At 42.7% G+C, this 26965-nt stretch overlaps 1 protein-coding gene across 6 annotated transcripts in view; it reads left to right on the top strand.

Moving 5' to 3' along the window:
• The window catches only part of LOC119000562 (serine/threonine-protein kinase SIK3), a 163646-nt gene extending 137749 nt beyond the window's left edge, over window positions 1–25897 (top strand). For 3 of the 6 annotated variants that reach the window (XM_037065672.1, XM_037065673.1, XM_037065670.1), the window contains 10 exons: window positions 2510–2660; window positions 3377–3502; window positions 3760–3842; window positions 4297–4406; window positions 5404–5743; window positions 6370–7250; window positions 18295–18458; window positions 19347–19479; window positions 20448–20617; window positions 23785–25897. In XM_037065672.1, the coding sequence (XP_036921567.1) occupies window positions 2510–2660; window positions 3377–3502; window positions 3760–3842; window positions 4297–4406; window positions 5404–5743; window positions 6370–7250; window positions 18295–18458; window positions 19347–19479; window positions 20448–20605 (2146 nt within the window). In that variant the 3' untranslated portion in view covers window positions 20606–20617; window positions 23785–25897. The remainder of the gene's footprint in view (window positions 1–2509; window positions 2661–3376; window positions 3503–3759; window positions 3843–4296; window positions 4407–5403; window positions 5744–6369; window positions 7251–18294; window positions 18459–19346; window positions 19480–20447; window positions 20618–23784) is intronic. The other 3 variants (XM_037065675.1, XM_037065674.1, XM_037065676.1) reach the window with 1 other exon arrangement.
• Window positions 25898–26965: the final 1068 nt, after the last annotated feature.

The raw sequence follows: 26965 nt of genomic DNA, 5'->3' as shown, positions 1-26965 counted from the left end.
CACCAAGCCCTTATTATATGAAATGCTAAAGGGACTTATATAAGAAAAAGAAGATGAAAAATATGAACAGTGAAAGGACAGCAAACACACAGTTATTAACAACCACACCTAAAACAAAAGCAAACCAAGAGGACAGCTAGATCAGGAGTGGAACCATAGAAATGAAGAACACATGGAGGGTTAGAAACAGGGGGGTGGGAGGGGGAGAAGGGGGGAGAAGGCACAGAAAATAGCATAAAAGGTAGGTAGAAAATAGATAGGGGGAGGGTGAGAATAGTGGGGGAAATACAGAATCTAAAGAAACTGAGACGTGGTTATGAACTAAGTGGGGGAGAATGGTGGGGGAGGGAGTGTGCGGGTGGAGGGGAATGAAGGGGTGAATGGAACAACTGTAATGGTATAATCAATAAAATATATTTAAAAAGAAAAAAGAAAAAATAATAAAAAAAAGAAAGAAATGCTTTATGAATGGCAGATGGGGTAAGGTGGGACATTTATGCATACCCAACACGGATCATAACATGAGACTGAATTTAGTCTACAGTGGAAAAGAGAAACTTTCCAAGGCTGCAAAACACTGAAAATTGGTGTACTAGACAGATTATTGGATTTCTTGTATTTTTCAGAGGAAAGGACTCAAGAACAGCAAATATATATATTCTTCTGAGGAATAATAGATGAACAAAAGCATTGAGATGAAGAGGAGTCTGATCAACCTTTTTAATATTAGAAGTGTGTAATTTGAAATTTTGAAGTTTTTAAGTGTAATTTTTTTTAAAAAAAACTAACATAGGATAGATCTTATCTAGGTGGGGAACCAATCCCTGTTTGAAAAGTATAGTGGGAATATCAGCCTAATACAAGACTGTCTTTATTTTTAACATGATTGCTAATGAAAATAAAACAGTTGAAACTGTCAGTGCCTCCAAAATGATCAGCTGCATCAGGATTGTTCCTCTGAAGTTACTGTGCTGGGTTGACCTGGGTGTCAGTCTGTTCACACACTGAGCTTCTGGAAAAGTCATGAACTACCTGGACCTGGGAGTATTGCTGTGATGCGAGAATGGGTTTTGTGGAGATAGACTGCATTAACTACTTGAAGAACACAGCTTTCTGAGTGAATTAGAAATGTGTCCCATTATCAGAAAAAATTGAAAGTGTAAGAATCAAATTTGAGGAGAAAGCAATATTTGCTTGCTTTAACTCCCAAGTTAAAACAGAAGTAAGAAGTATCGAGGAAATGCCTCTAAAAGCAGCTTTTGTGATCACCATTTCTGGAGTGTGTTTGCCAAAATCATTTGTCTCATGTGTTACTGAAACAAATATATATTCATTCTCATTTCATTAGCCCTCTACTGTGTCAAGCTTCAGCTAGAGTCTGAAACAGAAGTTGTCATTTGAAAGAAGGGCATAAAGGTCTTTCACTTGCTGCCAGGACTCTTGACCTCCACAGTCAGCAGGCTCTTTTTCCTCCCTGTCTGCATTGTATCTGAACTTGATTGTTAACTTGCTTCCTTAGTCTTGGTTCTGCTTCAGTCCAGAATGAGTAACTGGCTAGGTGGTACCTCATTTCACCCATAGTTCACAGTGATATCATCTCTGGCTGGACTTGAAACCTTGATCCTTTCCATCAGCTGCTGGAATGCTGCTTGGGCAGTCTTTTATCTGCTTAATCCATAAACATCTCTCTCTGATTAGGTCACAAGAGTAGGTATTAGCTTCTAACCCTAATGCTGTCCAGGCATTCCTTATCAATAGCTTGTTCTTTCCTTCTCTGAGATACTGGCTGTGTTCTGATTGATCAGTGGAGTTTTTGAAGGTAATTCACATGAATAATCTTTCATTAGGAGGTTAGAAGAGAGGGTAATTTTCACAGTAAGTAGTCTTATTTACTTTGCAAGATTTTGAGGTCCACATTCTTAAGAATGTGCTATCTCCACCTGGGGGTTAAAAGTTCCTGTTGCCCTTCTAGCACAGAACCTGTTCATTCCAGGCCAGACCCTTGACCACAAAGCTAACTGTAGCTTCTTTCGGGTCATACAGAGCTTATTGCTCAGGGAAAAGTTTGAGTCCAGCAGTGAATTTTAGATTTCTAAAGGCACTAGATAAAGACATGATGAGTAAAAAAATAAATAAGTTTTTATAATAGCTTGGCCTGAGGGTTATCTAGAAGCTCTTCTTTCTGACCTGGTGTATTTGTAAGAACTGGATATATTTGATCCCAGGACAGGACCTCACCAGGCATGGCAATTAAGCCAACCCAAGGTAAGTGGAAATGGAAGCTGTATACCTGGAGCCCTCTAACGGGGGAGAAGACTAGAATAACGACTGGCTTCTGGATATGACATGGAAGTGGCATCATATGCAGGGGCACGGGGGCAGCCAGCCACCTTTGTGTCCATCTTGAACAAGATGTCCACAGGATGTCCACATCTTGACAGGAGTCCTTAGGTGATTTGGTCAAAACCCCTGACTCCTAGCCCCTAACCTTTTCTTCCCATATATTCAGCTCTACATACAAGGACTCCAACACCCTGCACCTCCCTACAGAGCGTTTCTCCCCTGTGCGCCGGTTCTCAGATGGGGCTGCAAGCATCCAAGCCTTCAAAGCTCACCTGGAAAGACTGGGCAACAACAGCAGCATCAAACAGTTGCAGCAGGTAATGGAAGAGATGGCACACATCTCTGGAGAAGCATGGGTTACAGAGACCACTTCCATCCCCTTCATGTCAGCACTGCATTAGTTTTATAGGTTCAAAGCCATACAGCCCTCTAATGTTTTTTGCTTGCTTGTTCTGGTTAGCTTCCCCCAGGAACAAACTTGCTTATCCCATGATGGGACTGAGGTTTCCTCCTGTCTCTGCAGTTTATTAGAGAGGAATTTCTAGGCTTGGATTTTAGTGGGAAGCAGCAGGGAAGGTACTTGTAAGCAACCCTTGCATTGCTCTCAGAATGGGCACTGGGTCTTGTGGGAGCTTGTTTGGCATTGCTACCACCTGGCATACTCTCCAGTTGGTATGGGATGGTGCTCTCAGGGGAAGGAAGTGTACCTTCAGACTTCTAAACCAGTTTCCTTTCTGTCTTCTTGATGACCAGGTTTCGAGAGGCATATTCTTTGTACACAGACTTCACACTGGACATTTTCACTTGTACACAGACACCATCATTGGTGTTTTCCACTAGTTCATGCAGAACAAAGTGTGAATATATACTTAGTACATAAATTCCAATATAAATGGATGAGTTGCTCATTAAGTATACTGTTCTCTTTTGGCTCTTTCTTCCCATGAGACCTTAGGGCAGATCTGCATCTGCTGTTATCACTGCGTGGGTGGGCCTGGCTGTATCTCATCTGTATTAACTGCTTTCCCTTCAGGAGTGTGAGCAACTGCAGAAGATGTACGGGGGGCAGGTTGATGAAAGAACCCTGGAGAAGACTCAGCAACAGCATATGTTATACCAACAGGAGCAACACCATCAAATTCTCCAACAACAGATTCAAGTAGGCCTTCATTTGCTCTCCCCTGCTCTTTAGACTTTGCTTTCAGGCTGATTCATCTGTGAATTTTGGAAGAGATCATGTGGAGCAAAATGGAATTGAGGTGTGTTCATGGTTGACATGTTCGGGTAAATGTAGACTTTTTGATGAACAACAAAAGCATAATCTCAGTGACAGTTCCTTCTTTTCTTTCCCTGAGAATAGCTCATGTTAATCTTCACTGTCACAACTATTTTTCTCTTTTCCTCCATATGTTTTAGGATTCTATCTGTCCTCAGCCTTCTCCACCTCTTCAAGCTACATGTGAAAATCAGCCAGCCCTCCTCACCCACCAGCTCCAGAGGTAATGAATCATTTTGTTCTGTGCCTAAGCCATTGTCTCTATAGCTTGGTGTTCTTGGCCTGACTCTTGTGGGAGTTACTGACTGATTTTAGCTTTCATCTTGGAAAACTTATTTGAAAAGCAATTTAAATTTCAGCAGCCTCGCTGAAATCCTGACTTCCTGTGCCACATCATTTTCTTAGCCACATGAATAAAGTAATCTGACATCTAATACAGGAGGTCAGACACAAGCCCACAATGACCTCTGCCTATTTGTCTGGGAAGTCCTATAAAGTAATCTGTGAATAGATTTTAAATAGACTGTGGTGTGTGGTTTACGTATGTTTTTATGGACTGGAGGTTTATGAAAACTGAAAAAATAGCTGCTGCTTAGTGTATTATATGGCTGAAGCTAATTTCAAGGTTATACTGTCACCTCAGGAAGTTTACTTATTTGGTTTTGTTGTTTTTTAAGGCTAAGGATTCAGCCATCAAGTCCACCCCCCAGTCACCCCAGTAATCATCTCTTCAGACAACCCAGTAATAGTCCTCCCCCCATGAACAGTGCCATGATCCAGTCTCATGGTGAGTGGAGAGGTTTATTCTGAACTGTACTATGCCACATGAAAAAAGTGAGTCGTTGTTTAGAATGCCACAGGCAATGGATTTGAATGGCAGAATAACATAGCATTTAAGGGTGTGGGTTTTAGCTTAGACTGCTTTGGCTTCAAGCCTGTTTCTACCAACTCCTTAGCTGTGAAACCTCAAATAAGCTATTTAATTTCAGTTTACCTCAGCTTTCTCAAATGTAAAATAGGGATGATGATAGTATTTAATGAATAAATATATGCACTTGAAATGGTCTCTGGCATAAAATAGTTCTCAGTAAACTATTAATATAGTTTTAATAAAATACCCTCCAACTCTATAAAATAAAAAGCTCCTACCAGAACCTTCCTTATTGTCATGCCTCTGTTTGGTTATCCATTGTACATGTGGGTCCTCTCTTGTGGGTGTTTAGGTGGAGGTAAAGATGAGTATACCCTAATTAGTATGGGTCTTTAGAGACCAGCAGTATGAAGATTTAGCATTCAAAAACTGGTAATCTCTTACATAATGTGACACAGTCTAGATCCCCTGGACAGTCTGAATTGGCCTCTATATTCTTCCTACTCAAGGTGCAGGGTTCCCTGACCAACAGCCTCAGCAGGAAAATTAGAATCTCAGGCCCCGTTCCAGACCTGCTGAATCAGAATCTGCACTTTAGCAAGACCCCCAGGCCATTTATTTGCACATTAGAGTTTGAAAAACACTGCTCTAAATCATGGAATAATCCATGGACCAACTTCCACAGCAACTTATTAGAAATACTAATCCACAGGGGCCAAGCCTGACCTACTAAATCAGAATTCTGTGGGTAGGGCCCAGAAATCTGTGTTTTGACAAGTCCTGTAGATGAGCCTTATGCACACTAAAGTTTGAGAGGTGCTGCTCTAAATGGTATGGTTTGTTATCTTCATTGGCCCCATTACTTTCGGCTGGCACGTACCATTCAGTCACTCTGAGGTGTCTTTCTCTCTAGGTGCTGCATCTCCCTCCCAGTTTCAAGGCTTAGCCTCCCGCAGTGCGATCTTCCAGCAGCCACCTGAGAACTGTTCTCCTCCTCCCAATGTGGCACTCACCTGCTTGGGCATACAGCAGCCTGCCCAGTCCCAGCAGGTGACCATCCAAGTACAGGAGCCTGTTGACATGCTTAGCAACATGCCAGGGACAACTGCAGGCTCTGCTGGGCGGGGCATCTCCATTAGCCCCAGTGCCAGTCAGATTCAGATGCAGCACCGTGCCAACCTGATGGCTACCTTCAGTTATGGCCACCGGCCCTTGTCCAAGCAGCTGAGTGCTGACAGTGCAGAGGCCCACAGGTAAGGCTACCTAAAGTTGCCCAGCTAGCTGTCCAGGTGATCCAGGAGGGAGAAAGCCCCTTAGTAGGGCAAGAAAGGAGGAGGGAAGAAAAATGGGTTTGACTGGGCTATGCTTGTTTCACCCTTTCTAAATCAGAGTAGTGGGTTTGGGGTGAACTTGAAACTTATTTATTGACCAAATAAGGGATCCGAATGCTAATGAGACAGGAGAGGAAAATTACAAAGCCATCTTACTATTTTTCTGCAAAGAAGAAAATGGTCTACTAGAGAAGCTGGTTAAAATGTCAGTTTTCCTTGTCTATTCTTTGAGGATTCTTCCCTCTCTGTCATTTGTATTCTAAGAGATTGGTGCTTCATAGTAGCTTAAATGATGCTGTAAGATAGTGACTACCTTTAACCTAGAGCTGGGTCTATTACACACAGTGCCCTAAATCCCTTAAACATTACTGGGTAAGTGAGTGTAGGGATGAGTTGGGTTGGTGCATGCATCCCCATCTTCCCTGTCACCCCGCAGTTCTCTTTATCAGTGGAGCTCCCTGCTGAGAAAGAGGAGTAGCTATTCTCCAGGGGAGCACAGTGCACTTGTTACATGGATGCCTGGTACTCACTCCCTTTTGTGTCTGCAGCTTGAACGTGAATCGGTTCTCCCCTGCTAACTACGACCAGGCGCATTTACACCCCTACCTGTTTTCGGACCAGTCCCGGGGTTCCCCCAGCAGCTACAGCCCTTCAACAGGAGTGGGGTTCCCTCCAACCCAAGCCCTGAAAGTCCCTCCACTTGACCAATTCCCCACCTTCCCTCCCAGTGCACATCAGCAGCCACCTCATTATACCACGTCAGCACTGCAGCAGGCCCTGCTGTCCCCCACGCCGCCAGACTATACAAGACACCAGCAGGTACCCCACATTCTCCAAGGACTGCTCTCTCCCCGGCATTCGCTCACCGGCCACTCGGACATTCGGCTGCCCCCAGCAGAGTTTGCACAGCTCATTAAAAGGCAACAGCAGCAGCGACAGCAGCAGCAGCAGCAAGAATACCAAGAGTTGTTTAGGCATATGAACCAGGGGGATGCTGGGAGTCTGGCTCCCAATCTTGGGGGACAGAGTATGACAGAGCACCAGGCTTTACCATATCAAAATACTGACTCATATCACCACCACCACACCAGCCCCCAGCACCTTCTACAAATCAGAGCACAAGAATGTATCTCACAGGTTTCCTCACCCAGCCCGACCCATGGTTATGCTCACCAGCCGGTACTCATGCCTTCAGAGAGCATGGAAGAGGAATGCTCATGCGAGGGGGCCAAGGATGGCTTTCCAGACAGGAAGAGTTCAAATGCATTGACCAAAGGTTGCCATGACAGCCCCCTACTCCTGAGTACTGGCAGACCTGGGGACCCTGAATCTTTACTAGGAACTGTGAGTCATGCACAGGAATTGGGGATACATCCATACCGACATCAGCCAACTGCTGCACTCAATAGAAATAAGGTGTCCAGCCGAGGTAAGAGTCCCTTCAAAGTAAAAGTCTGGGCCATTCTGCCCCAATTCAATTAACTTAGTAATGTTATTTTTTTCAGCTAGTACTCTGTGTTCCTAAAAGAAAAAGAATTTCTAAGAAGACCTTCAGGACCTTTTGAGGGAGAAGCATGTAGGAAGTGGGAATTGGTGGGTAAGGGGTCTTATTTTCAAAATTAAAAGTTTAGTGATAGAAACTTAACACATAGATAATACAGTAAGTAAGATATATTATCTATTTCCCATATTCATGCCATGGTTTTTTAGAACACAGAATTTCTTAACATAAGAATAGCCAATTTTAACTTATGCAATAAAAAAAAGTCAACCAATGGTAAGGAAATATAATTTAGAATAAATAGCATTGGACCAAAATTCTCAATTCTGAACTTGCCTCTGTGATAAATGTGATAACCTTATCACTTACACCTTCAGGTTCTTATTTTCCTCACCTATGAAAAAGAGGCAGGAGTGATGGTGCTTTACAGAGTATCTGGGAAGATTAAAACATTCATATATGTGTTTATGTCTATATGTAATGTGTGTGCATGAGAGTGTAAGGAGAGAAATGTAACCTGAAATTATGATATAAATGTGGGGTATTAGTATTATTACTCTGATCACTTTAATAATAAACTAAGTACAGATTGTTACAGCATTGTAAGGGGCCCCATGTCATTTCATTTTGTCTTTATAGTAAATGAGTACATTCATTTTCATTCTCAGGGAAATTAATATTACCATCAGTAGGTTATAGTCAAAAACTGTTGTTCCATTAATATTATAACTTCCTAAACAAAATCTGGACTAATATCCATCTCATCATTATAGATATTGAAAAATGAGTGTATCCATAAATATGTAATCCGGAAACTGAGCATTTCTTATATCCTTCCCTTCTTGGAGCTACCTGCATCACATACAGTGTCTTTTAAAGTCAACACACAACTCAGTTGCTAGGTCCCATGGTGCAGGGCAGGACAGAAGACCTTACTCTAAATCAGTTTATGTGAGAAAGACTTGGTGCCTTCATGTTGTGTTTGCTATGCACTGGCAGGGAGGGACATCTGGTTGCATAACATCTGATACAAACACCTGTTAAATCCTGATACAAACTGATACAACCACCCGTTAAGTCCTGCTCTTTTGAACAGTTGGGTGCCATCCCACTTAGAGATTTGCACCAGTCAAGTGTATCGTGAGAAGTTTCAGAACAAAGTCATATGTGGAATGGCTGACAGACCTGGTGATGTTTTGTATTGGGGGAAATAAACTAAGGAGAATTATCATACCTCTTAGATGGAAGAAGAGATTTGACTTTTCTGGATTCTTATTTGGGGGCAGAACCAAGATTAGAAGAGAAGTAGCAGCAAGTGTCAACTCCCTAAGGACTTTTTTATAAGAAAGATTCTAGACATCCAGTCAAGATGGAGGCGTGGGTGAAACATGGGAGGCATTGTACACCTCACCTCCATGCACAACTAGGGAAAAAATACAACCAGACTACAAAGTAAATATCACCCAGAATTGCCCTGGCTGGTGTAGCTCAGTGGACTGAGCCCGGGCCTGCGAACCACACGATCACGGTTTGATTCCCAGTCAGGGCACATGCCTGGGTTGCAGGCCAGTTCCCAGCAGGGGACTCATGAGAGGCAACCATTCATTGATATTTCTCTCCTTCTCTCCTTCCCTTCCTCTCTAAAAGATAAATAAATAAAATCTTTAAAAAATATATCACCCAGAATTGTCAGAAATTGAGCTGTGTGGAAGTCCAACAACCAAGGATTTAAAGAAACCACATTTATCCAGGTAGGTTGGAGGGGCGGAGAAAGCAGAGTGGCACAGAGAGGTATGAAAATGGAATGAGTGGTCCCACACTCATGTGTGGTAGATAAAAAATGAGAAGGATACCTTGGGAGCAAGGGGTCCCAACCCCAGTCCAGACCACCCAGCCAAGGGTTCCAGGGCCAAGAAAATAAGTCCCCATAACTTTGGTAAAAACCAGTAAAGATTGGGGTAATAGAAGACACTGAGGGATTTTCAAAAGACTTCTCTTACAGGGCCTGCAATACACTTAAGTCTCATGCAGACCCACAGCCTCTGGAATTTGGCACCAGGGCAACAGCGGGAAGGGCATTAGTGGCACATGGGGAGAAAGTGAAGTGTGAGTGCTGGGAGACAGCTTTCTCCTGGGCAAAACTCTAGAGGCCACACAACAGCACTGTCCCCTCTGTCACTATGTCCCCACACAGAGCAACAGAGTGGTGGCATGGGTTGCCCCTCCTGGGCAATTACCTATGGCTCCGCCCCATACAACTTAATAGGTGTGCTTTTCTACAATAGGCCACACTACTAAGACAGGGAGTCCTATCAGACACACAGTTCAAACAGCGGTTATCAGGGTGCTCCAGCAACTCACTGGGTGCTGCAATGGCATAAAAAAAACCCAGGCAGAAATGATGGCTGCATTAAGTGAAACAGAAAAATCTTCAAGGAACCAACAGTGGAGGGGATGAAGCTGAGAATCAAATCAACAATTTGGAAAACAAGGAAGGAAAAATCAATCAAAACTGCAGAAAGGAAAAAGAATTCAAGAAAACAAGGGTAGACTTAGGAACTTCTGGGACCTCTCAAAACGTACTGATGTCCAAATCAGAGGGGTGCCGAAAGGAGGTGAGGAAGAGTAAGAAATTGAAAACTTATTTGAGAAAAATAATGAAAGAAAACTTGCCTAATTTGGTGAAGGAAATAGACATACGAGTCCAGGAAGCACAGAGACTCCCAAACAAGATGGACCCAAAGAGGACCACACCAAAACACCTCATAATTAAAATGCCAAAGGTTAAACATAAAGAGAATCTTAAAAACAGCAATAGAAAGGCAGATAGTTACTTACAAAGGTGTTCCCATAAGACTGTTGATTGATTTCTCAAAAGAATGTTTGCAGCCTCGGAGGGACTGGGAAGAAGTATTCAAAGTGATGAAAAGCAAGGACCTACAATCTAGAATACTGTGTCCAGCAAAGCTATCATTTAGAATGGAAGGGCAAGTAAAGTGCTTCCCAGACAAGGTAGAGCTAAAGGAGCTCATCATCACCAAGCCATTACTATATGAATGCTAAAGGGAATTATATAAGAAAAAGAAGATCAAAATGATGAACATTAAAAGGGCAACAAATCTGCAACTATCAATAATTGAATCCAAATAACAAACTAAGCAAACAAGCAAAACAGAAATGGATTCGTAGATACGGAGATCATTTGGAGGGTTATCAGTTGGGAGGGGGAAGGGGGAAATGGAGGGAAAGGTGCAGGGATTAAGAAGCACAGAATGGACCCGGGTGGAGGAGAAGCCAAAGAACTTACATGCGTGACCCAGGGACATAAACTAAGGGAAGGGATTACTGGAGAGAATAGGGGTACCAGGTGTAGGAGGGCAAAAGGAAAAAAATAGATACAACTGTAATAGCATAATCAATAAAATATATTTAAAAGGAAAATAAAAAGAACAATTCTAGCCCAGGCTGCCTAGATAGCCTGGGAATATTCTGTCCCGGCAGAGGCAGCATAGTGGTATTAGGGATGCTGTGGGAGACATTCCTGTGTGAATGAAGCTTTCATGAGATTAGCATATTATATTTATAAAAAATGAACTTTTAGTAGGCTTTTCCATGTGCTAGACACCAAATGCTACTCATATATAAATTTATTTAATCCTGCTAACAACCATATATGATAATAGCTTTCATTATCCCATCTTCTCAGACAACTGAGGCATAGAGTAAGTAATTTGCCCCCAGGGTCAACAGCTAAGCTAGTAGGTGGCATCTGAACACAAGGGTCATTCAGTTCACTCTAGCAGATACCTAATGAGCACGTCCTTGGTGTACAGGGCACCAAGGAAAGAGCAAAGCTGGAGTAAATAGTGTACTTTCCCCACCCCCCTCCCCCAGATTGCCATGTATTGAAACACTTTTTGAAATGTTTTTGTTCAAAAATGATTTTAATTCCTCTTCATTTTCCCTCTGGTCTGACTCTTCTCTGCAGAAAAACTGGAGGGCTTGAATTCACCTATGTTCCATAGCTACCAAAGGAATCCCCCTGTAGCAGGCTTGCTGATCTACTTAGTACCTAAACTAAGGCAGAATGTGTTTGGTCCAAGTGTGGGAGTACCAGAGGTGGGAGAGATTAGTTCTCAATCAGATGAATTATTTCTCAACCAGCAGTCAGTGGCATTTGAATTGGGTATGATGGATGGAGATTTTGCCATTTGGAATTCAGGGAGAAGTATGAGGAAAGACCAGTGGGTAAGAAAGTAGTGGGGATGTTTTGAGGGGATAACAAGCAGGCTGTTTTTAAGAGTAGTGTACATGAAGGAACCTAGTAGAAGTTAAGGACAGGGTTTTCTAAAATCCAGAGTATGATCCAGCGGCAGTGTGCCAGGACAGTAGTGGCGCATTGCTCAGTTCTGCTGGTTGTAAATCAGTACGCGATTCTGTAGGTCAGTCATACCCCTTTTAAATCTAAGACCTTCACTTCAGGCCAGAACTTCAGGATTGTAATTCTGACAAATCTCTCTTCTCCCCAGCTGAGTTACTGTCATTACCCTGTCTCTTCTCCCTACATTCTTAATCTACCACCATCACCACCATTATGCCCTACAAACATCTTTTGTGGTTTCTGGAAGAAACCAGAGTAAGTATATTCCTAAAGGTTTCAACTCAACACTCTCTTGTCCTTGTTGCGTCATTATCAGCTTTGCAGGTATCTTCCCCACAAAGTTCTCTTTTTCCTTAAATATCTTTTTTCCTGTTATCTTTGGTATGAGCTTTTCTAGAAGCTATAGTCTTAGCTCTTGCCAATGTATTGTAGAGATTATTCTTCCTTCTTTCTACCCATTTTACTCTAAACTTACTCTTTAACTTAGCTACAGACTATGTCTGTTCTCACTTGAATACTGTTTATCATCGTTTCCTAACATCTGCTCCTAGTTTGTGACTTTCGGAACTACATATACAATTATCTTTAATGGATAAAGCCACAAACTATTATGTGTCTTTAGAGTCCAGTATAGTGAAATAATGCAATAGAGAAACTAATGGTCCAAGGAAGCCCGATGCTGCTCAAAAGTTGAAAACCCTTTGAAGATGTATATCTGTATGCTTAAAACAATTTTTTTTATCTTGGAAGTCCCCGTTGTTCTTAAATAACACAAGCTTACTCTGACTGGAGGCCTGACAGTGGGCCTGGCTGTAACCTCTCCTTTCTTTCTTCATCTGCGTGCTTAGGGATGTTAAGCTAAATGCCCTTAAGAAAAGGAGGGTGGAGCTAATGTTTGTAGTAAATCTGCGCCATGCATGCTGCTTTCAGCTCAGTTACTCATTTCTTTTCACAACCACCTTGAGATATATATATTACATGATCTCTTTTACACTAGAAACTGAGGCTCCACAATTTCCCTTCTTCAACTTGACATGATTCTTTTATTCTTTTAATCTTTTAAGAACCTGAGAGTCTACAGTGTTACATTACCAAGAATCGGATAATCTGCTGTCACTTTTGTTGAGAAAGGGTTGTGGTGCTCTACCTTTACCACCCTGCAGGCAGGTGGGGGAAGCTCACACTTACTTATCTCTGGATGGAGGAGTGCCTTGCGGTTTCCTTTAATGATACCTCAACCTCTGTAGTTACACACTAGTGCCAAAACACTTATTTCCATGGTAGAGCAAATTCAACAAAACTTCTTGAATTACTAGGATTCACAGACTGTGTTGTAGGTGTTGTGTGGAACACGTGAATGAAAAATTAAAGAACCGCCCTTGAGAAGTTTATACCTACTGGGGGAAAGGAAGGCAAGGTCATGAACAGTTTTAACTTGAAATGCCACCTAACAAGTGCTATGTAAGAGGTATGCAATCATGTACCGCATAAGAATGTTTTGGCCAAGGATGGACTGCATATATGATGGTGGTTTCACGAGATTATATGGAGCTGAAAAATTCCCATTGCCTAGTCATGTCATAGCTGTCATAATGTCTTAGCATAAGGCCTTAAAATTGCCTACAGTGCCTGAGAACCAGAGGATTGTGGTTCAATTCCCAGTCAGGGCACATGCCTGGGTTGCAGGCCAGTTCCCTGCAGGCCAACTCCCAGCAAGGGACGCACAAAAGGCAACCATACATTGATGTTTCTCTCCCTCTCCTTCCCCTCTAAAATAAATAAATAAAATCTTTTTTTTTCAAAAGCCATCAATCAAAGTCACCCATTTGTTAAAAACTTGTAGGGATAAAGCCTACATCTGTGGGTTTCCCTGTGCTTTGGGTGGACATAAAAAAAATGCCTACAGGGTTGAGTACACTAACATGCTGTACAGGTTTGTACCTACGAGCACTAGGCTACACCATACAGCCCAGGTGTATAGTAGGCTCTACTACATAGGCATGTAACAGCACATTTCTCAGAATGTATTTCCATTGTTATATATATTTCTCACAATATATTTCCATTGTGATGCAAGACCATGATTATAAAAAAGCAGATATAGTGTGATCTTTCTAAAATTTCTTAAGATGAATAGGGATCACTGGTGTTAAGCAAAACTAAATGCCATCTTGTCGTTGTTCATGGTTACCTGTTTTCTTTCTGGCTCTGTGCTGTCACTCAGTATGAAGCCGGGTGTTCCAGGGCACTACATGCCCCATGCTGCCTGTCATCTCCCTAACTGCCACTGCAGAAGTAGAATTAAGCATTAGCTTCTATACTTGATTTTTTTTTACTTTGCAAATTAACAATTACAACAGCATAACTGGTTTACACAGTGAGATTACCAACTTGAACTCACAAAGAAAAACCACATCCTCTTCCTTGAGCCTAGTCAGTGTCAGCAATATTAGTGGACTTCAGGCCTCAGAATGAGGTGAAATGATAGACTTGGAGGGTTCCCCTCAGAACCTTTAAGAAAAATATGCACACATGTCATTTCTCTTATTTTTTTTCTTAAAACCTAGTAAATGAGTAAGGACAAGTCAACATTGACAGATTCAACAGAGAGTTGCGCAAGCTGCCCCAAAGTTCCCCAAGCAGGTAGGAGGTATGCATTGTGTCCATTTGTATATTCTTTCGCTTGCACAATCAGATGATCATCCTCTCCTGTGTGCTGAGGGCTTTACTTCAGTAAATAACATGAGAATGCTGCTCTCAGAAGTCCCCTTTCCCTATTACTTATATATCCTTTGGTGAGCTTGCTGAACTGGCATAAAGGATGCCAAAGATTTGAACCTAAATTTCATGTCCCTTGGTTAGTGGATTATTCTATGTACACTTCGCCCCACCCGCAACTGGTTAGTTGATCTCATCTTAGAATGTCACAAAGGACTGCTAGACTCAGGACTCAGTATTCTTACTAAAATTCATACTTTACTTGAGGAGTCCTTTATAATTTGTTAAATACCCTTTCACATGTGTTGTCTTTTGAGCCCCCAAACAACTGTCATTTTTGAGATAGAGAACTGAGATTATGGGAGATTAAATGGTTTACCCGATTTTGTACACTCTGTTGGTGATGGAGTTAGATCCTGACTTCAGGTTTTCTGGTTCCCTAGCCTAATATTCCTTCCTTTATGCCACCTCACCTTCTGCCCTATACCTCTCAAACATCTGCCAAGCAATAGCTGCCCACCCTTATAGATCTTTGACCTGTGGATTATATTGAAACTTGAGCAGACAAAACCCTGGTTTGTTACCTGACTCCTTTTTCATCTAGTTTTTTAACTTATATGTGTCTTTCCTAAATCAGAAGCTTCTTCACTGAAAATTGAAGTTTCATTAATTCATTTGTTCACTTACATATGGGGAAATTGTCTCCATAATTCTAGAAGTAAGGTTCTTTTTGAGAAAATCACTTTTTTGTTTTTGTTTTTGTCAACTGGTTCAGTAAGCCCTTATCCCCTCAGAACTAACATCTCTGAAATGAGTATGAGTAATACCAGTCTTCACGGTGTACCAAGCTCTAGTAAGCACTTTACATACCTGTGGAGTAAGGCCTGTATTACAAAGAAACAGACTCCATCAAGTCAGGTTATTGGACCACTCCCTAGGAATCCTGGTGAAGCCAGCATTCAAGCCCAGGTCTTCCTGACCCCAGAGCTGTGCTGGTGAGCTCTGGGCAGAAGAGTCAGGAAGGCTCACCACATGGTTAGTAAATACCTTGCTCTGTCTTTGGTGGTACTCAGGTATGTTGGCACCAGACCCAAAGTCCAGGAGGAGAGCAGACAAGGAGGACAGTGTCCATGTGACCTTCCCAAAGGCAGGGCCAAAATGAGGGTGGGTGTTTGGGTTTGGAGAAACCTCATTTTTAGGAATAAAAATAAATTCCAGAAAAGGGATGGGGGAGAGATTTTTCAGCATACATATATTAAACAAACAAACACATTGAGCCCTCTAGAAGATGTGAGAAAGAATTATCAAGAACCAGGGCTTAAACATTTTGTTAGCTTTGCCATTTCCTCATGTTTGATAATAATCCTTTAAAAATCTTTAAACAGGAGAGCTCTTATGTTCGTCTCTGGGGATCAAGGAGATGCAACTGATGAGATTTACATCCAATTCTATAATCTAGGCGGGGAAAAGAGCCCCAAGGAATTGAAAAAGATGATGCTAGCTATCAAAGAAGAGGATATAGGCAATGAAAAATATTTTGAAAAAGTGAGAAGCAGCCAAATGTTGCTTCTTGGCAGCAGAGACCAGAGAGCCAGTTCCTTACTCCACAAAGCCATTGTTGCACCACTTCCTGCCAGTGGTTTTTCTTTGGCTCTGGAGCTAGCATTTGAGCTGTGCCCACTGAGAGGAATTGGGCTGGGTAGGTATGATGGGTGAGCTAATCCCACAAAGCAAGTTTTGGTGTAGGCTTTTTTCTTCCTCTGTCTTGTTGCCTTTTGGCTTTCGGTAGCAGAACAGTTGACTTCTGGCTGTTCCCTTGACCTCTTTGTTCACAGAACTTTCAAAAGATTTCTCACTTGCTTTCATCTTTCGTAGTGGGGAAGTTCCCCCTCCTCTCATTTTTCTCCAGAATGTTTTACATTACCAGCAATATGCATATCAGTCAGCTTCCCTCCCTTCCCATTCTACCTCAGCCCCTAAGCCCAGGCCTAACCTTGATTGTTGTAGGAGACCATTTCAGTATAGAGACCTGAAACCCTTTACCGAACACTTAGTATGTTTTCTTTTGATTATTCAAATAACTACTGGCATTAGGGCTATGTTTCATATTGAAAACTTGATCTTGCCAAGGAATAGTTCATTAGGAGATAGGTCCAATATTTGCCAACGAGCTTTAAGACCCCCCCCAAAACAACCAGGCAAATAAAAGATGTGCAAGTGCCCAGGTCTTAAGAAATGGAGCCAAAAGTGCAACCAGGAGGATCTAGCAACTTGCCTGTGGCCCTGTGGAGGTCTTCCTGACCATGCTAAGTCCAGAAGAAATACTCACTCCTCTTGAACTCCTCTTTCTTTCCAAAATACAGTTCTTAGGGTTGCATGAGTCTTGACGGGATACTAACCCATATTAAAAGAATATTTTTTCACATCAATTAAGGAGAGAATTAATAAATGCTAATTATAGGACAATGTTCTAGAGTACAGAAGGCTCACAGACACACATAAGATACAATTCTTGTCCTCAGAGAACTTACAGTTTTACAGGAATGATTAAAACAAGTACACAATTGAACATGGTGCCAGAAATAATTCAGTAGAGTCATTAGAATTCAATAAAGTCTTCTGACACTTAAAGGCAGATCTATTTCTAATTGAAAGGGAAAGTTTCAAAAAGATGTTCACATTTGCATTGGACCTAGAAGGATGAGTTAATTTGGATTGGCAGGAATGGAAATAGAAGAATCAAGCATTTCCAGGGAGAGGGAACAGCAGGAGCAAATATTTACATAGAATTATGAATGGTTAGGGAAGATTTAAGTGGTCCCATTTGACCAGAGTTTAGGATGTAGGGGAGAGCAGTGAGTAATCTGCATTGGAAGATAGGCTGGGAAAATGTTGTGGAAAATGAGGTGTTTGGGCTACCCAGTAGAAAAATTAATCTTCGTAGGGTAATGGTAGGTGCATAGTTAAGAGGTTATTGTAATAATACAGGTAGGAGGCAATAGGGCTTCCATGGAAGCTGTGAGATTGGAAAGAAAGGGAGTGGAGTGATTGATATTGCAGAGGTAGATTCTTTACACTTAAGTTGATGTGGAACCAGGAGTAGAGTACCCTGTGAGCTCACATGCAGATTCAGAAAACAGGCAATAAGAAACAAGGATTTCTGAAAGAGGAGCTGGTTGTGGGGGAAGTTGATGAGTTTGGAATTAGACATATTAAATATCCAGAAAAATATATCTAGTAAATAGTTGAGTTGTGGACCTGGAGATTAAAAGAGCATTTCTGTAGTTCTTTACATAGAGGCAATATAGTTGAAGTCATGAAAATAGATGACATTGCCAAAGTAAGCATGGGGAAAGAGGGAAGGTCAAGGATAGGAAATGTAAAGAGTGGAGGAGCTATGGACAGAATTGAGAACAGCAGTTTGAGAAACAGAGAAGACTAGGGCGGTACACTGAGGGGGAAGTCAAGAAAGGAGAGAGATGGAGGCCATCCTCCCAGGATAGAGGTTCCTGAAAGCTCCAGGAATGATTCGTACATGCATCTGGTTTTGAGAGTACAGCACTGTCAAGTTAACAGAGAGATGAAGAAAAAAGAAAATGTTCCACGTGATCAACCACCAATACATGGGCTTTTTCTCCTAAGGGTATGGTTCCTCCACAAAGAGGCTCGTGTTTGCTCTAGGACTTAAGGTTAGAAGGTTAGTCCAGACTCCTGTAAGCACCATCACCAGCCAGCTGAGGATTAGTAGGTAGTGCACTCATCTGTGTCTCACTGTTGTTCCTTGTCTTTTGCAAGACATTCCTTTGATAGGTACTGAAAATGTTGAGAGGAACTTCAGGTCTGCTGACCAACCCTATTCTGCTGTCTCCTCAGAATCTGTCATAGGGAACTGCATGGATAGAAGTTCTCCAGGACAAGCAATGGAGCTGCCAGATCATAATGGACTTGGGTACTCAGCACGCCCCTCAGTCAGTGAGCACCACAGGCCTCGAACCCTCCAGAGACACCATACAATCCAGAACAGCGACGATGCTTATGTATGTTGGTCCCTCCTACTTCTCAGAAGTGGAATTATACCAATCCAACCCTGGAAACCAGACTTAGTAATGTTGAGTAGCATGTATTCCTCCAGTCTTCTCAACCAGAATCCAGCACCTCTGTGAACTAAAGAAGCATATCTTTGAATCACCTGAATAGACCAGCCCTTAACTCCAGTAGAATCTCAGTGAAATCTATTCTCCAATTTTAGACCGAGGAATGAAGGGTAGTTGCCATCTGCCCCCTCTAGCCTTAGTTATTCAGCTTCTACCCAAACAATCTAAAACTCAAGCCCCAGCATATGAATTCTTAGGCTCTTGGTTGGTTTTCTGGCAGGTAAAGAGAGCTAACCTTGCTCTGCTAGGCTTGTTTTCCTAGGGCAGACTCCTAGAGCAGCAGTGATTAATGCAGTAGCAACTAGCCACAATTAGCTATTCAAATTTAAATATAATTAAGTTAAAGATTTAGTTCCTCAGTAACTTAAGTCACATTTTAAGTGCTCAGTAGCCTCTTGTGGCTTGTGACTCCGTATTAGACAGCATGGTGGGACATTTCCGTCCTTGCAGAGAGTTCTGTTAGACTCCTCAAGGTGACGGGGTTAGGTCAGAAACCTGGTTTGGAAGGCCATGTAGGTGTTAGTGGCATCCGTCCACCAGCTGAGATTCACCATGCCCTCACCCACTATAAGGGCACAAACTGTAGCAGTTTCCCACACTGCCCCTGTTACAGCCCCCTTTGGATGGCACTGTGCAGAGAAGGGACATCTGGGAGTACTTCTTGGGAGTGGTGCCTGAGCTCTTTTAGAGGGAACAGCTATCTCTGAAGGGTTACCTACATGTTGCATATTGTTTGGTATCTTTACTTACCATCCTAATAATTTTCTGCAGGTGCAGCTGGATAACTTGCCAGGAATGAGTCTCGTGGCTGGGAAAGCACTTAGTTCTGCCCGGATGTCAGATGCTGTCCTTAGTCAGTCCTCACTTATGGGGAGCCAGCAGTTTCAGGATGGGGAAAATGAGGGTAAGGAGGCTCACACATGGAGTGCCCCAGAGAAGTCCCTAGAACTCCCCCCTTCCATCTTCACCAGTGACTGCCCTCTTCTTCAGTATAAAGAGTTCATGGGGTGCCACAGTGTCCCAAAGGTCTTCTGGACACAGAATTGTTTCCCACTTCTCTTTCACTGAGCATGCGTGTATAAATAAAGGTGCATCCCTTCTGGGTGAGTGTAGAGATAACCACATTTTTGTTTATAAGGCTTTGTTAAGATACTCCTTTAATGGCTGTTGTTCTTGTTCTGATTAGAGGGCACTGTGTCCAAATAGAATGTCTTCCTCCCCTTAGAACCAGTTAAGTGAAGGTATCATAATAGATACAAAGCACAGGCCTTGGAATGGACAGGTCTGCAGGATACCCTGACTGCCCTTTACAGGCCACATGGGCAAGGCACTCAGCCTTTTTGAGCTCCAGCATCCTGCTCTGTAAAGTGGCAGAAATAATAGAGCCTGCTATTATTAGCCTGCTATTAGCCTGCTATTAATAATAGAGCCTGCCGGCTCTAAATAATAGAGCCCCCACAATCTATCCTAGATTGTGTTGTGAGTGTCAGTTGCCCTAGTGAGTTTAAAATGCTTGGAGTTCTATTTAAAATAGAATTCCCAGTAGTCAGTATCTACTAGCAGTAAATTGTCTTCTCCCTTAAAGAAGGAAGTCTTCCTGAAGAAGCAGTATTCTGTCTTCTCCCACACTACACTTGTTGATGGAGCTCAGTGGTGGGAGACAGAGTTATGATGGGAAACAGAACACTTAGAAGAATCCTGGCTTCCAGCCTACAGTCACTAAACACAGTGATAGTCTGCTGTGAGCTAGGATTCAGGTTGGGAGTCAGGGTATGGGTGCTCAAGACTTCTCTTCCTCCTCTCTCTCCCTGTTGTCCACTACCCCCAACTTCCTGCCCCTAGCAAATCTCACGTGTTCTTTCTGGTCTTCAGAATGCAGAGAGAGTCTAGGAGATCATGAGCACCTAGACCTGACTGATGGCAGCCAGCATTTGAACTCCTCCTGCTACCCATCAACATGTATAACTGACATACTGCTCAGCTATAAGCACCCTGAGGTCTCCTTCAGCATGGAACAGGCAGGAGTGTAACAGAAACCAAGAGTAAGTATTACCCAAGCCAGGGCCAAAGCAGCCCTTTGGCCCTATCCCAGCTCCTGATCCTGTCAGGCAAGTCCTTCCATGTGAACTCCACAATACCACTCTTTCCCTCTTGGTCTGTCATTGAGCACTGCCAGCTGTTTGGGGATGTGGGTAGGTACAGACAGAAGATATGCTGGTCATAGTCCATTGGTTTAACTATGGGGATAAGACATGCGTTGTAATTACAAGTCCTGTAATAGCCTTCACAGAGACAATGAGTGAGCTGCAGCTTTGGAGGATGGGGCATCTCTGGCCAGGGTAATAAGGAAAGGAGATTGTCTTTAAACTCAGTTCTGAAAGATGAAGCCCAGTAAGAAAACATTTCTAGCCATAATAGTTCAGCCTATGCTGCAAGTGACAATATTCTAGACAGAGGCAATCGGTGATCAGAGACCAGTGGTAGAAAAGGGGTAAATTGGCCTGGTTGAAGTAATGCCTAAAGGAACAGAGTAGGTAGTATTGGTTCTTTGAAAACTCTGACGGAAAAGACTTGATGGAAGTTAAGCCATCTGGAAAATCCATATTAGAGCCTCAATGTAGCAAATCTCTTTAAAAACCTGAGGTAAGTGAACCAGAGAGAGACTTCTGGCCAAGATGGAGGCATAGGTAGACATACTTTGCCTCCTCGCACAAACAAAAGGACAACAAGTTCCCAAAGGACTGTCAGCTGATTTCTCGAAAGAAACCTTGCAGGCAAGAAAGAAATGGAAAGAAGTATTCCAAGTCGTGAAAGGCAAAAACCTGCATTTAGAATGGAAGGGCAGATAAAATGCTTCCCAGATAAGGTCAAGTTAAAAGAATTCATCATCACCAAGCCCTTATTATATGAAATGTTAAAAACAAAAAATAACCAGAACTGCCAGAAAATCAAACTGTGTGGAACCAATGAGTTAAAGAAGAAACGTTCATCCAGACCAGTAGGAGGGGTGGAGACGGGCAGCTGGCCAGAGAGGACTTGTGGCAAGGTGGTGACAGGATGACTGGGCATGTGAGGCGGCAGCTGGCAGGCCACACAACCTAGGGCTCTAGTGCAGGGAAATAAAGCCTCAAAACCTCTGGCTCTAAATCCTGTGGGAATTGCAGCAGTGGGACAAACTTCCAGTCTCACAAGAGAGTTTGTTGGAGAGACCCAAGGGGTCCTAAAACATGCATAAGCCTGCCCACCCACCTGGGAATCAGCAGCAGGAGGGCCCAGTTTGCTTGTGGATAACAGAGGAAGTGACTGAAAGTTGGCGGAGAGCTGAGCAAGTGGCATTGTTTTATCTCATACCCCCTCCCCCACATACAGTGTCACAATGCTACAATGTGGGTTGTCCTGCCCTTGCAAATATCTAAGGCTCTGCCCCTTATGACATAACAGGTGCATCAAGACAAAAAATTACGGCCCAAATGAAAGGAGATCAAAGCTCCAGAAAAAATACAACTAAGTGATGAAGAGCTAGCCAACTATCAGATGCAGAGTTCAAAACACTTGTAATTAAGATGCTCACAGAAACGGTTGAGTATGGTCACAAAATAGAGGAAGAAGTGAAGGTTATGCAAAGTAAAATAAAGAAAAATGTACAGGGAACCAACACTGAAGAGAAAGACACCAGGACTCAAATCAACCATTTGGACCAGAAGGAAGAAATAAACATTCAACTGGAACAGAATGAAGAAACAAGAACTCAGAAAAAATGAGGAGAGGCTTAGGAACCTCTGGGACAACTTCAAATGTACCCAACATTCGAATTATACAAGTGCCAGAGGAGAAGAGGAACAGCAAGAAATTGAAAACTTAATTTGAAAAAATAGTGAAGGAGAACTTCCTCAATCTGGCAAAGGATATAGACTTCCAGGAAGTCCGGAAGCTCAGAGAGTCCCGAAGAATTTCCCAAGGAGGCACACAGGAAGGCACACCATAATTACCTTACTTAAGATTAAAAATAAGGAGAGAATCTTAGAAGCAGCAAGATAAAAGGAGACAGTTGCCTACAAAGGAGTTCCCATCAGACTGTCAGCTGATTTCTCAAAAGAAATCTTGCAGGAAAGAAGGAAATGGAAAGAAGTATTCAAAGTAATGAAAGGCAAGAACCTACATTTAGAATGGAAGGACAGATACAGTGCTTCCCAGATAAGGTTGAGTTAAAGGAGTTCATCATCACCAAGCCCTTATTATATGAAATGTTAAAGGGACTTGTCTAAGAAGAAGATGATCAAAACTATGAAAAATAAAATGACAACACACAACTATCTACAACTGAACCTAAAAACAAAAACAACAAAAAAGGAACTAAGCAAACAACTAGAATAAGAACAAAATCACAAAAATGGAGATCACATGGAGGCAGGCAGTTATTATTGGGGAGGGGGAGAATGTGGGAAATAAGAAGCATAAATGGTAGGTACAAAATAAACAGGGAGGTTAAGAATGCAGGAAACAGAGAAGCCAAAGAACATATGTACAACTCATGGACATGAACTAAGGCGGGTAGGGAATACTAGTGGGACAGGGGTGGAGGGTGCAGGGCAGAGGGGAATAAAGAGGAGAAAAAAATGGGACAACTATAATAGCATAATCAGTATTTTTAAAAAGCCTGAGGTAGTGTGAACCAAAAACTAGCATTGCGGCTAGACGTTTCTTGTTCTTCTTACTATGGCTGCAAGACACCCTTCAGCAGTAATCATGGGGAAACTCAGAAAAGATGCAAATTTATTATTTACAAACCTGGAAATTACACAAATTACATGGCACACCTGGGGCCATACAGCAGGATCTTGAGGGGGTTGGGGGATGCTTGGGGAATAGGCCTGATGCTTTGCTTTTACTGGAGGTCAGGGAGGGACCCTGGGGTTTTGCAGGCTCACTCTTCATTGGTGTATTTAAAACATATGAGAGCAGAAATTTAAAGCATGGGAAATGAAAACAAACAATGAGCCCAAATGGTCAGTTACTGAAATCAACCATGATCTCCAAAACAAAAGAGGCTCCAGTGGAGGGAGAGGGTTCTCTATCTAAGAGAGAGAGCATTACAGAAAGAAAAAAATCATACTTACACTACACAGTTGAATTTTTTAAAAGTTATCAATTGAATATTTAAGGCTTTCTCTTTTCTCACTAATCCCCCTCTGTGTCTGCTCTGTTGCAGGTTTGTGTACAGCTGGGGAATAAAATAATGGACTTTAAACCAACAGTATCTAGCAGCATTGCACCAAATTGCCATTGTGTTTCTCTCCACCCAGAATGTTGTGGTTCCTTTCCTCACATTTAGTTTATCAGTGTGCTGTTCTTCGCGGTTCTAGGGCAGGGGGCGGGGGAGGGAGGGGGGGCGGGGGTTGCCATGTTTGCTTGTATGACCAAGTCACCAAGGAAATAAACAGGAAATCTACATTTGCCACCTTTTGTGAAAGTGTACTTGATGTATTTCAGTTATTGGTTTTTTGGTATGTTTTCTTTTGGAGGTGATTTTTTTTTTTAGCTTTGCTTCTCTTTCTTTTTTTTTTTTTCTTTCTTAAGACAGAAGAGCAAAGCAGTTAAGAGTCTGTGGAACAAGGGACCCAGAGCCGCTCCTCTACTAGCCTGTGTGCTCAGAGGACCCCTCCGTGCTCTGCATTGCACTTCCACAGGAGCAAGAACTAAAGGGTAACACCTTCTGAAATCTTATTGGCTGGGGAACAGGAGAGAGGAAGTAGTGATGGCATTTGGCACTTGGAGAGCAAAAAGAGAAACCCCCAGCCTGGAACCTGAAGAGATCTTTACTGCTGGGATACACTGAAAAACATGTCTGGTCCAGCCAAGATCATATTAGAATGTTAGCATGGAGCCTGAGAGTGACCTGGTGTTGATGGAGTACCACTTAAAATGCCTCAGTGTGAGCTTTTTCTTTGGTATATAACTCAGTTCCCCTCTTATAACCTGGAAAAACAGTTGCCCTTACCATCCTGCTGGTTCTACTCACGGACTGCACCCTACAGTGGTGTCTGTGCTTTTGTATCTTACACTCTCATTTTATATTGTGCTAGAAAAAGAATTGTTTCACTGTATTCCATGTGTATATATACACACATACACACAGACAGACACACACACTTTTTTCTTTCAGCCTGTTTGTCACAGGCAAGAAGACTAAGAGGCTATCTTGGGCCCCGCCTCTTTCCTAACTTCCTCCTCCCTGGGCATCCTCATTCCCTTTGTAATTCTTGATCATGTAGGAATTGTTTTGGTAAATGATGATATTATTGTTATTATTAATAAAAACAAAAGGAATTTTTGTTTAATAGACAAACATTTAACCAGATTCTGTTCTATTTGAATTGTGACTTGCACCTTTTGTTCAAAGTATTTTATTTACACATTGTAATTGTGAAGAGTTCTTACTTGTGCCGGTGACAGTCATCCCCATTTGAAGCAGTGTATATGCCGTAGCTATTGTTTGTGTCATTGTCTTTCTTTATCTTCACTGTTAGAAACCAAAGTCTTTTATGCTGGCTGCAGACTGACAGAGGATCTAGGTTGTCTTCTTTGATCTTCAAAACGAGAAAGAAATATTAATGATTCTGTCTCCTGACCCTTTTTTTCTGAGAGAGTTAACGGTCCCCAGTCCCCCTTTAGTCTTTCATTCTGAATTTGCACAGAAGAAAGTGGGTGCCCAGCATGGCCATCCTGATGTTGCTGACAGGATCCCCGTGCAGCTTGTTCTTCTAATAGCAGCAGCTCCGCTCCTGGACCCAGGAGCCCTCGATGGGTGTCTGTAGTGCACAGCCTTTCTCAGGATATGTCCCATGTTTTCATGGTCCCCAGTCACCCCTTCACTTGGTGGGGCCACCAGCTACTCACCTAAAGGAGGCTACCACAAAAGGCCCAACAACTGCTGCTTGACTTCTCTGTTCTGTTTCGTGGAACTGAACTGATGGGAGAGCAGACTGCCACCCTCCAATTGACCACCCATTGGAGGCCAGCGAGCCCGTTGACCGTGCCATCTTGTGGACTACACTCTTTAAAAATCATTGCTTTGTATTATAGCAACCAATGTGCTCAGTATATGTTGAATGTATAGTAATACATTTTCCTATATCTGTTCTTTGAAAATGTCAGAAGTTTTTCTTTCTTTCTCACTTATGTTAAACTTAAAAAGGATTTTAAAAAATCTCCAGACCCAAGTTTCAGTAAGACCTTTAGCCCCTTTTTTGTGGGCACTTACAACTTAGTAACTTAGTTGGGCAGTAGGGGATTGTGAAAATAAAGAACTGATTGTCATCTTATGTTGATACATTATTTACCTTGTGGTTCAGAGTCTAGTTGGGAGAAGCATCCAGGTAGGTGGAAGCAGAAAAAGTCTACCAAGCATAGGACGGAGCATTGAGCAATGCATTCTCTCCACCTTGTAAAACTAGCCTTCTCTAGAAGCCTGAACTTGGCTCCACACTGTGGTCCCCTGCATCCAGCTTGGCCTTGGACGCCTCAGAGGGGAGTGTTTGAATTTGCTGAATCGGGTGGTAAATGGATTCCTTTAGAGGGTACTCGAGAAGGAACAGCAGGAGGGCCAAATCCTGAGGCTTGGAGGCGGGGCCTTTATAAGATGCCTCCAGTCAGCCCCGTGTTAGGACAAGGGGACTTTTCCTATAGTTTCCCTCTTTTTGCACACCTGGATTCCCAAGGACAGGATAGCATTTCCAGCAATGTCCCATGCATGGCTCAGAGAGAGCTAACTGAAGGTCCATGAAGAAAGGTTACTGAAGTGGAAAATATTGACTGAGTTTGTAAAAAAAAGAGTGACAGAAAAGAACTTAAAAGCTTTCGAATCCCTAGTGGACTAGAAAGTGGGACTGTTTAGGACAGAAAAGAGCCTTCTCAAGGAGGGTCTTCCAGCAATCGCCTGTACACATTCCAGCGATCGTCGGTACACACTCCCTTGGAAAGCTGGGTGAGTGTCTCCGAGACCAGCAATTCACCCTAGATGCCTTTCAACAACTTGTCACCACCTTTTGAAATAGATGCCACTCCCTCCTGAAGTCAACTAGGGGGACTTTGGGATGGACACAGAGGGACTGGGGTGTTGCTTCCTGGATGTGGACTTGAATATCTCAGTTCTGCAAAACAGAAGCCATGCTGACAAAGCCTTACTGATCTTTCTTTGTCAGAGTCCCAGCCCCACTCCAACTGCAAAGATCAAGAATTGGGAAGGCCAGTGCACTTCCCAAGGAGCCAGACCTCCACTCATGCTGGTCAAAGACCAATTCTGTCATTCTCCTACCCTCTAAGCAGCAAGACCCAAGAGAAGCTTGCCTGTTGTTGGGTACAGTGGCCTGCCCATGGGGTCTGCACTGGGG

Source organism: Sturnira hondurensis, unplaced genomic scaffold, assembly GCF_014824575.4.
Source record: "Sturnira hondurensis isolate 20B ecotype Veracruz unplaced genomic scaffold, ASM1482457v3 Scaffold0015793, whole genome shotgun sequence".
In the NCBI taxonomy this organism is placed as follows: Eukaryota; Metazoa; Chordata; class Mammalia; order Chiroptera; family Phyllostomidae; genus Sturnira; species Sturnira hondurensis.
Note: the sequence above shows the minus strand (reverse complement) of the source record. Positions and strands in the feature narration are given on the sequence as shown.